The sequence below is a fragment of the Hyaena hyaena genome, unplaced genomic scaffold, assembly GCF_003009895.1.
Source record: "Hyaena hyaena isolate Hyena2069 unplaced genomic scaffold, ASM300989v1 scaffold_1593, whole genome shotgun sequence".
Classification (NCBI taxonomy): domain Eukaryota; kingdom Metazoa; phylum Chordata; class Mammalia; order Carnivora; family Hyaenidae; genus Hyaena; species Hyaena hyaena.
Window position 1 is genome coordinate 82,709 of NW_024082225.1, and position 11,179 is coordinate 93,887.

The 11,179-nt window shown below is 38.3% G+C and overlaps 1 protein-coding gene across 1 annotated transcript in view; it reads right to left on the minus strand.

The window, feature by feature from the left end:
* Positions 1-4,195: 4,195 nt before the first annotated feature.
* The window catches only part of LOC120226111 (T-cell-specific guanine nucleotide triphosphate-binding protein 2-like), a 13,425-nt gene continuing 6,441 nt past the window's right edge, over positions 4,196-11,179 (minus strand). Inside the window, exon 2 of the mRNA XM_039224315.1 lies at positions 4,196-5,910. Coding sequence (XP_039080246.1) covers positions 4,625-5,890 — 1,266 coding nt within the window. The 5' untranslated portion in view covers positions 5,891-5,910 and the 3' untranslated portion in view covers positions 4,196-4,624. The remainder of the gene's footprint in view (positions 5,911-11,179) is intronic.

Consider the following 11,179-nt stretch of genomic DNA (forward strand, 5'->3'; position numbering starts at 1 on the left):
TCCTACCATATTCTCTTCTTTCTCTCTCTGAATTAAGCCTCTTAGTCTCTCTGCCTGGACATTGTCCAATTTCCCTTTCTTTCCACCCTGTCATTTCTCTCTTTGTATATGCTCTTCCATCAGCACTGCATACACCCTGCTTTTTATTTGTAGCTGGGAATTCTGGTTTTATGCTTTTAGACTGTCCTTTGTCTTTTGAATTTTTTTCTTTTTTCTTTTCCTTTGTTTCTTTTTCTTTTTCTCTTTTGGTTTGCTTGTTTGTTGGATTTGTCTCTGCAGTTGTGTGCCTTTGTTCCTTGTGTGTTTGTCTGTCTGTTTTCCTTTCCAGGGCTACCTCAAGAAACAAGCCAAAGTACACATGGTGGAGAGTCCCAAATATCAATACAAATAGCGAAATATAATAACCAAAGTCTCAACAAGGGAGACCAAGAGACACCATTCAAAGAACAGATAGGCCCTCAACAGTCAATGAGCCTTCTTTAATATAACAGTACTTGCAGGTGCAGAGTGCATAACAAGATTTTAAAATTAACAATAGACAGGGGCGCCTGGGTGGCTTAGTCGGTTGGGCGTCCAACTTTCGCTTGGGTCATGGTCTCGCGGTTCGTGGGTTCAGGCCCCGCATCGGGCTCTGTGCTGACTGCTGGCTCAAGCCTGGAGCCTGTTTCAGTCTGTGACTCCCTCTCTCTCTGACCCTCCCCTGCTCACGCTGTCTCTCCCTCTCTCCTAGAAATAAATAAAACATTTAAAAATGTTAAAAAAAATTAACAATAGACAGAAAGCTAGCCAAAATGATGAAATGAAAGAACTCTCTTCCAAAGAAATTCCAGGAAGAAATGACAGCTAAAGAACTGCTAAAACAGATGTAAAAAACCTAACTGAACAAAAATTTAGAACAATCGTCATAAAATTAATTGCTGGGCTTGAAAAAAGCATGGAAGACATCAGAGAAACTATTGCTACAAAGACTATGGAGCTTAAAAATAGTTGTGATCAATTTAAAAATGCTATATAGGAGTTGCATAATAAAATGGAGGCGTCCAATGCACAGATTGAAGAGGCAGAGAGGAGAATAGGTGAATTAGAAGACACAATTATAGAAAAAGAGGAAGCCGAGAAAAAGAGTGATAAACTGATCAAGGAGCATGAAAAGAGAGTTCCAGAGCTAAGTGATACAATCAAATAGAACAATATCATAAGAATTCCAGAATAGGAAGAGTTCAGATGGACTGAAGGAGTCCTTGAACAAATTATAGAAGAGAACTTCCCTAATCTGGGGAAGGAAACAGACATTGAAATCCAAGAGGCACAGAGAACTCCCCTCAGATGTAACTTGAATCGATCTTTGGCATGTCATATTATAATGAAACTGGCAAAATATAAAGACAAAGAGAGAATTCTGAAAGCAGCTAGGGATAAAAGGGCCTGAACATACAAAGGGAGACCTATCAGAGTGGTTACAGATCTATCTACTGAAACTTGGCAGGCCAGAATGGAGTGGCAGGAAATCTTTAATATGATGAAGAGAAAAAATATGCAGCCAAGAATCCTCTATCCAGCAAGCCTGTCATTCAAAATAGAAGGAGAGATAAAAGTATTCCCAAATAAACAAAAGTTAAAAGAATTCATCACCACTAAACGAGTCCTACAAGAAATCCTAAGGGGGAACTCTATGAGAGAAATGTTGCAAGCAATACAAGGTACCAGAGATACCACTACAAGCATGAATCCTACAAAGAACACAATGACTCTAAACCCATATTTTTCAATAATAACACTGAATGTAATGGGCTGAATGCTCCAATGAAAAGGCATAGGGTAGCAGAATGGATAAAAAAACAAAATCCATCTATTTGGTGTCTACAAGAGAAGGGTACCAAATACACAAACTTCAACTAAATGGTCAACAAATCTTTGACAAAGCAAGAAAGAATATTCAATGGAAAAAAGATAGTCTCTTCAACAAATGGTGTTGGGAAAACTGGACAGCATCATTTAGAAGAAACTGGAACACTTTCTTACACCATTCCAAAAAATAAATTCAAAATGGAAGAAATATCTAAATATGACACCAGAAACCATGAAAATCCTAGAGAAGAACAGAGGCAACAACCTCTTTAAACTCTGCCATTGCAACTTCTTATAAAACACGCCCCTGAAGGCAAGGGTTGCAAGAGCAAACATGAACTGTTGGGACTTCGTTGAGATAAAAAGCTTCTGCACAATGAAGGAAAGAATCAACAGAACTAAAAGCCAGCCTACAGAATAAGAGAAGATATTTGCAAATAACATATTGGGTAGAGGGTTAGTATACAAAGTCTATAAAGAAGTTATCGGGGCGCCTGGGTGGCTTAGTCGGTTAAGCGTCTGACTTTCGCTTAGGTCATGATCTCGCGGTTCGTGGGTTCGAGCCCCGCGTCGGGCTCTGTGCTGACTGCCAGCTCAGAGCATGGAGCCTGTTTCAGTCTGTGACTCCCTCTCTCTCTGACCCTCCCCTGCTCACGCTGTCTCTCTCTCTCTCCTAGAAATAAATAAAAAAAAAAAAAAAGAAGTTATCAAACACAACACTCAAAACACAAACAACCCAGTGAAGAAATCAGCAAAAGACATGAATAGAATTTTTTCTAAAGAAGACATCCAGATGGCTAACAGACACATGAAAAAAATGCTCAACATCAATCATCATCAGGGAAATAAAAAAAAATCAAAACCACAATGAGATACCACCTTACACCTGTCAGAATTGCTAAAATTAAGAACACAAGAAAAAACAGATGTTGGCGAGGATGTGGAGAAAGGGAAACTCTCTTGCAGTGCTGGTGGGAATGCAAACTGCTACGGCCACTCTGAAAAAGAGTATGGAGATGTCTCAAAAAACTAAAAATAAAACTACCCTATGATTCAGCAATTGTACCATTAGGTATTTACCCAAAGGATACAAATGTCCAGATTTGAAGGGGTACATGCACCCCAAAGTTTATAGCAACATTATCAACAACAGCCAAATGATGGAGAGAGCCAAAATATCCTTTGAATGATGAATGGATAAAGAAGACGTATATATATATAAGTGGAATATTACTCAATCATCAACAAGAATGAAACCTTGCCACTTGCAACAAAGTGAATGGAGCTACAATGTATTACGCTAAGTGAAATCAATCAATCAGAGAAAGACAAATACCATATGATTTCACACATGTGTGGTTTTAAATAAACAAAACAGATGGGGTGAGTGGCTAGTTCAATTGTTTAAGCACCTGACTCTTCATTTTGGCTCAAGTCATGATCTCACAGTTGTGAGATGGAACTCTGCATCTGGATCTGTGCTGAGTGTGCAGCCTGCTTGGAATTCTCTCTCTCCCTCTATCTCTGCCTCTCCCATGCTCATGCTCTCTGTCTCTCTGAAAATAAATAAGTAAACTTTAAAAAATGAAACAAAAATTATGAACATATATAGAAGTGAGATGAGGGGTGGAGAGGAGAGAGAAACAAATCAGAAGAGAGTCTTAAGAATTGAGAATAAAATGAAGATTGATGGAGGGAGGTGAGTGGGATGTGAGCTAGTTGGATACTGGGTATTAAGAAGGGAACTTGTTGTCATGAATACTGGATGATGAATCACTGAATTCTACCCTGAAATCAATTTTGCACTGTATGTTAACTAATTTTTAAATAAAAAATAAAAACATAAGAAGATGTGAGATATTCTTTTTAATAAAAGTATGTATATATAATGATATATATATATATATACACACACAATGGAATACTACTCCACCATAAAGCAGACTAAAATATTGCCATTTGCAATAAAATAAATGAAGCTAGAGTTATGTTAAGTGAACAAAGCCAGTCAGAGAAAGACAAATACCACATGATTTCACTCATCTGTGGAAATTAAGGAACAAAGCAAGCAAAGGGAAAAAGAGAGAGAGGCAAACCAAGAAACAGACACTTAACTACAGAACAAACTGATGGTTACCTGAAGTGAGGTGGTTGGGGGAATGGGTGAAATATGTGATGGGTGTTAAGGTGGGCACTTGTGATGACTACAGGTGTTGTATGGAAGTGTTGAATCACTACATTGTACACCTGAAACTAATATTACACTGTACATTCACTAACTAGAATTTAAATAAAATATTTAACAAAAGGACTTTATGTACAATAACAGAACGTCAGGAACACCAAATATGTATCATGTATTCATTTATTTAAAAACTCATTTTTCAGGACCTACTATGTGTATAGTCATTTATTACTAGTATTTCAGTCTTAAGACCATGGCTGTGTATAAAGTAACCATCACACAAAGAGTTATGCCCTCCGATAAAGCAGAAAATTCCAGATTATTGTTCTTCATTTTCCTAAGAAGGATCATATGAAAGAAGGATTCTAGAACTGATGGCTCAAACTGTCAAATAAAACTCACTAAGTCAGTGGTTGGTTGAAGTCAATTATGGAAATGTCTGTAATATTCCCTGAGGGCAGCGGGTCAAGATGGCTTCAAGGAAGCCCAAGTCATCTTTCCAGGCACCAGTACCAAAACAACATCAATAATAATTCCAGAGCTGACTAGGTCTTTCCCATTTTTATGTCTATCATGCTAAAGAAGGTAAGCTTACCCAGAGCCCACAGAGTGCTTAAAAATCTCTTCTTTTCTAAGAAGACGTTTTGCATCACTCACCACAGTGTCAAGGAAATAATTTTGCAAATAGTAAACCTTCCTAAAGTAAACACCAGAGGCAATGAGTCCTCCACTAATACCACAGAATGTTTCCAAATATCTCAAGAGTTTATCCCCTAAAGACTCTTCATTCTTCTCAATTGAAAGCAAATTGGGAGACATAAGGTTTTCCTTGAGTTTCTCCACTGACACATTCAAGTCCTTGGCCATGATTTTCAGGGATGCATCATCCAGCCCAAAGTAAAACCTATAGAGAGTTAAATTCTCCTTTAAAGTCTCCACGTCATTATCACTGATTATCCCCATGAGAGGGATGTTGGCAGATGCTCCAGCCTTCAGGGCCTCCATCCAGACCTTCTGTTTCAGAGAATCCCTCTTCCGGTCAATGGCGGCCTCAGTAATATTCGGCAGATATTGCATGAAGATGTGGCGCTTGTGGGCTGGGAGCTCTCTCAGAAGGGTGGTCTCTAGGTTTTGGAAATCATAGCCAGACAGCTCAAGGCTGGAGACTAAGAAGATCTGAGGGTCACTCACATTGGCTTTCTGCAGGTGTTTCACACAGTCATCGCGGATCCTTTGCAGAATTTCATCCTTATTGAATGTGGTGGGTTTACTCCTTTCTAGATTGTGTAAATCACTGTCCACTTTAGTTCGGACAAAGTAGAAATTCTTCTTCATTTTTCCAATAGCTGTAGCCAATTGCGCATCATTGATTTTGAAACGTGTAGCAGAGATGATAATAAAGAAGTCATACTCACCAAATTTCATTTCCTCCAGATATTCTTGTGGCTGAAATCTAGTGGTCCCTATGCCAGGCAAGTCCCATAATGTCACATTGGGAAACTCTGGGTGTTTGTATGGGGTTCTCTCCATGGTTGTCTCCACTGGCCCCGTGGGAGCAGCCTCATCTTCCTCATGCCCCACCCCCCGCAGGGCATTGATGAAGGTGGACTTCCCTGTCCCAGATTCTCCTGTCACAGCAATGTTCAGTGGGGCATTGTCAATGTCTCTCAATGCATCACTGATTGCAGAAACTGCACTCTGAAGGTCACCCTTCTCCAGGTGTGATTGAATCTTTGTGATGGTTTCCTGAGAGAGGATTTTGCTTTCCGGCTTCATTTCTTTAAAAAACTTGTTAAAACTGGAGGCCAAATCGCTAGCCTTTTCATGAGAGGGTAGAGAAGAAGAGGAGTGACCCATGGCTAGAGCAGTAGAAGGCACTGGGGAGAGGAGACAGGAGGGAAGGAAAAATAGTTAGTACAACAATGGATGTCTTGGGGTGTGCTATGATGGAGACAGAGAACCTCAGTCCTAGACACAACAGTGTATCCAGGATACCTTTTCTTTCTGTCCAGGCATTGCTCTGGACTTCTCACCTAAATGTAAAGCTTGGTTTGCTCAGTCTCTTCCCTTATCTTGGAAAGTCCTTGTTCTTTAATATGCTCTTCACTCTTTCAGATTAATTTCAAGGCCTGATTCTTTTATCCAAAGATTCATGCCCATATTCTTTATTTATCTTACTTTAGTTTTCTTTATTTTTAATGTTATGAAAGTAATAATTTTTCATGGTGGCAAATCTTAAGACAGCACCAGCATTTACTTCCACACCCTTTCCCACTTGTGGTGTAAGACCCTCCAGAAAAACCACTTTTGATCATCTCTAACATCATCATGTAATAGATCTTGGGTCTCATATGAGAACCAAGCTAAATAAGGATGAGTGGTTCCTTTCCTTCTCAGAAAAGATACTTTATATCTTCATTAAGAGGTAGAAAATTTAATGATTGCAAATGTGTTTTCTTTTGTCTATAAAATGTGCTCGCTCCAGAAACAAGCTGTGAAAGGACTTTTTTCTGTTTCCTGGAGTAGAAACAGCAAGTGGGATGGGTTCCTATGTTATAAAGAAGGAGTTGACATGAGACCTCACCCACCACCAGCATCATGCCTTTGTTCTATGAAAAGGGACAGAAATAGGTGGAGAGATAAGCCACCAGAAGGCCTGACCACTGTATAAAGTGTCATTGATGGAAAAGTTAGTGTGAGCAAAGACTGAAGCTGGAGCTGAATGGGGTACTGTAAGAAGTCAACCATGGTAAGGAGGTCCCTTTATCACCTTTTTTGATATAATTCAAGGTGAGCTGGTTCTGGAGTCCTGGACCTATCTGATCATGGAAGAAATATTATATCCAGAGATGGGGCACCTGAAGAAATCATATACCCAAGACAAAAGGTTACATGAAAGATATGCATACTGTCCCCTACATTTATCATCTGATCCTCTTAACAACATGACACACAGACTTTATAGTTCTATGGAGAAATGTGTTAAAAAGAAAGACACAGGGCCATATGGAGCCACTTAAGTTAATGCTCCAAGTTAGTAAGACAAGACTTACTGCCTAACAGCATTTTCAACCCTCAGAGATGTAATCTATCAAAAGTCAACATGGGAATTTCCTGGTCAGCACTAAAAACTATACTGACAGATGCTTTCTCTCTCCTTAGGAGGGCAACCTTGGCTAAAACAATGGTTTCTTTGCTGATAATTTCCTCTCCACTTTCTTTCTATACTTAAAAACTATTCTTTTTTGGGGCGCCTGGGTGGCTTAGTTGGTTAAGCGTCCGTCTTTCGCTTAGGTCATGATCTCGCGGTTTGTGGGTTCGAGCCCCGCGTCTGGCTCTGTGCTGAGTGCCAGCTCAGAGCCTGGAGCCTGTTTCAGATTCTGTGTCTCCCTCTCTCTCTGACCCTCCCCTGCTCACTCTGTCTCTCTCTCTCTCCTAGAAATAAATTAAAAAAATTAAAAAAAAACTATTCTTTTTCTTCAGCTTGATAGAGTTCTTTTTATTTGCTAGGTTGAATGCTGCCTGTTTCATAAATCATTTAATAAAGCCAGTTAGGCATTCAGAATTTACTTGGTTGAATTTTGTTTTTTAACAGATATGGTGGAGGTGTTGAGATCCTAAGCACATTTCTGACTTTATTTGGGAACAAGAAAAAACAGGTGTGGCATCCCATGAGTAGTTTTGAGTTCACTGTCTCTCAACCTTTCCAAAGGCCATTGGTTCGAGCTCTGCTCTTTTTTACATTACAGCTCCTGATTGAATTTGCTTTCCAGTCCAGGGTTAGCATACCACCTTGTCATTGACAGGTCCTTAGTTCTTGGTTCAATCCACAAGTCCACATTGGAATCCCTTCCCCTCTTACAGTCCACAATCTCTATTTACCACTGTTTGCTGGGTTAGTCTGTTACCCATTTCCTGTCTTCAGTCTCCATTAATGGAATCTGCTGGTTTAGTACATGATGGAAACTGATGGTAAGTTGTAGAGAGCATTCTCGAATAGTCAACAGTAATTTCTAAACCACGCCCTTCGTTATGGACTCAGATTCCAAATTAGGAAATGTTGGTGGCAGCTACAGTTCTCCATGTATGTGTTATCAATCTACATTCTCCATTCTCAGAGGTCTGCTAGGTCAATCCTTGACCAATCCCTAGTTCTTTGGCTACGGCTGGTGTGGTGGATAGTTTCACCATCTCAGTACTGTTGATTTCTATTAATATGTACATGAAGTAAAGCCTAGCTTAAAGAAAAATAATAAATAAAGAAATAGATAAATAAATAAATAAATGATGGGATCCTTAAAATCTAGTGTTAAGTGTTTTACTTTCTAGCACATTGCTTATTTTATATCTAAGAACTATAGTTCTAGAAGCTATATAAACCTACAAGCTTGTTTTGTGTCCCTAATAACTTGGTTTAGTAAGTGTTAGATAAGGAGCTGCAAAATAAGGCCAGACAAACATGTGAGTTTTTCCATATTTGAGATTAGATAAAGCTGGACAGAAATGTTGGTTAAACTCCATTTATGGCTAAGGTCCTACCAAACTGCTGCCAGGCCTCAGAATGACAACTTAGAATTAGAAAAGATCACTTAAGAAGTGTACTTAAAAGCAAAAGATTCAAAATTCCAAAAATAGGGGCACTTGGGTGCATTGAGCCCCTCATGTGCGTTGAGCCCCACATCGTGCCTCTGCACTGAACATGGAGTGAGTTTGGTGTTCTCTTTCTCTGTCTCCCTCTGACCCTCTCCCTGACTCACAGTCTCTCTAAAAAATAAACAAAACTTCCCAAAATAGCTTCATTGAAAGTGTCACTGCAAAATGATGCTAAAAAAGGGAATGTGAAAAAACAACAAAAGATGTACCCAACACAAAACACTGTAAGACTGATGTAGTTCTTAATGCTTCCCACCTTCTTCCTTTATTTGAAATACATTCTGTTATTTTCTGTCTGAACTGTCTTTACAGGATGAGAAACAAAAGTCAGAGTCAGCTCTAGAGGCTATTAGAAGTTCACCTATTCTTTTGCCAACCCTCAAACTTCCTCTATTTATCTTAAAAGGTTTGTGAGTTAAAAGGTCTTATGAAAACTAATTCCTTCTTGGAAAAATATGCATTCTTTCTCTGCCCCCTTAAAGTTATGCAGTTTATCATGTCTTTGAAATATAAACACACCCACAATTGCCTGGGACTAAAGTGGGGAGAAAAAAGGAAAGAAGAATTTCCATTGTACAAACTGATAAAATAAGTTTTGTGCCCAAACTCTAGCACAGACTCTTTACGATTAATTACAGGGATAAACAAATCTTAAGAATATTTTCCACAAAAATTAGTAACTATAAGGACTTGAAATGTTTGTGTGTCCATATATATGTGTAGCATTTTATTGTAAAACAGCTCTATTTAGTTGGTTTAAGGCAGACACTTGTAAGGATTTAGAGTTCTACAATTCTCAGAAAGATAGATACTAACCTAAATGTTGTTTAAGTTCACATGATCTGGAAAAATATTCAGTATTAAACCTAATTTATTTAAGGCTGTTAGTTTAATAAAACGAATATGTCTTTAGAGTTATGAGCATTAAAATTAACATTTTAATTCTGACTTTGTTTACTTAAAATCAAAGAAATAAGTTGATGCTTTCTCTTTTACAAGATGGTTTTTTGTTAATGCTTGGGAGAGTGATCAGGTGGGATGTTTTTGCAGGATGCAAGGGTGGTTCAATATTCACAAAATGATCACTGTAATACTTCTCATCAATTAAAAAAAGGATAAAAAACATGAGATCATTTCAACAGATTCAAAAACTTTTGATAAATTAGGACATCCATTTATGATAAAAACTCTAATAAAGTAGGCTTAATGGGAACATATTTGAACAGAATAAAGGGATGATGTGATAAACCCACAGTAAACATCATACTCAATGGGGGAAAACAGAGTTTTTCTCCTAGAGTCAAGAAAAGGACAAGGATACCCACTCTCAACATTTGTATTCAACACAGAACTGGAAGTCAAAGCCATAGTAATCACACAACATAAATACAGCAAAGACATCCAAGTTGGTAAGGAAGAAGTATAACTTTCACTATTTGCAGACAACTTGATATTACATATAGAAAACCCTAAAGACTAGACTGCTAGAACAGATAAAGGAATTCAGTAAATTTGCAGAATACAAAACCAATATCCAGAAATTTGCATTCTTATATACTAATAATGAAGCATCAGAAAGAGAAAATAAGAAAACAATCCCATTTACAATTGCATCCAAAATAATAAAATATTTAGGAATAAACTTAACCAAAGAGGTGAAAGATCTGTACTCTGAAAACTGTAAAACTTTGATGAACAAATTTCAGACAATCAAAATAAATGGAAGACATTCCATGTTCATGGGTGGGAAGAACAAATATTGTTAAAATGTCTATACTGCCAAGAAATCTACAGATTCAATGCAAACACTATCAAAATACAAATAGCAATGTTCACAGATCTGGAACAATCAATTTTAAAATTGACATGGTTCCATCTAGGATTTTGATGGTTTCAGGTTTTACATTTAGATCTTTAATCCATCTCGAGTTTATTTTTGTTTATGGTATAAGAAAGTGATCCAGTGTGACTCTTGCATGTAGCTGTTCAGTTTTCCCAACATTTGTTGAAGAGACTAGCTTTTTAAAATGGATATCCTTTTCTGCTTGGCAAAGATTAATTGCCCATAGGGGCACCTGTGTGGCTCAGTCAGTTGAGCGGCCGACTTCGGCTCAGGTCATGATCTCACAGTTAGTGGGTTCGAGCCCCGCGTTGGCGTTGGGCTCTGCGCTGGCAGATAGCTCAGAGCCTGGAGCCTGCTTCAGATTCTGTGTCGCCCTCTCTCTCTGACCCTCCCCTGCTCACGCTCTCTCTCGCTCTCGCTCTCTCTCTCTCTCTCAGAAATAAATAAAATGTTTAAAAAAAAAAGATTAATTGCCCATATAATTGTGAGTTCATTTTGGTTCTTTCTTTCTTTCTTTCTTTCTTTCTTTCTTTCTTTCTTTCTTTCTTTCTTTCTTTCTTTCTTTCTTTTCTTCCTTCCTTCCTCTCCTTCCTTCCTTCCTTCCTTCCTTCCTTCCTTCCTTCCTTCCTTCCTTCTTCCTTTCTTTCTTT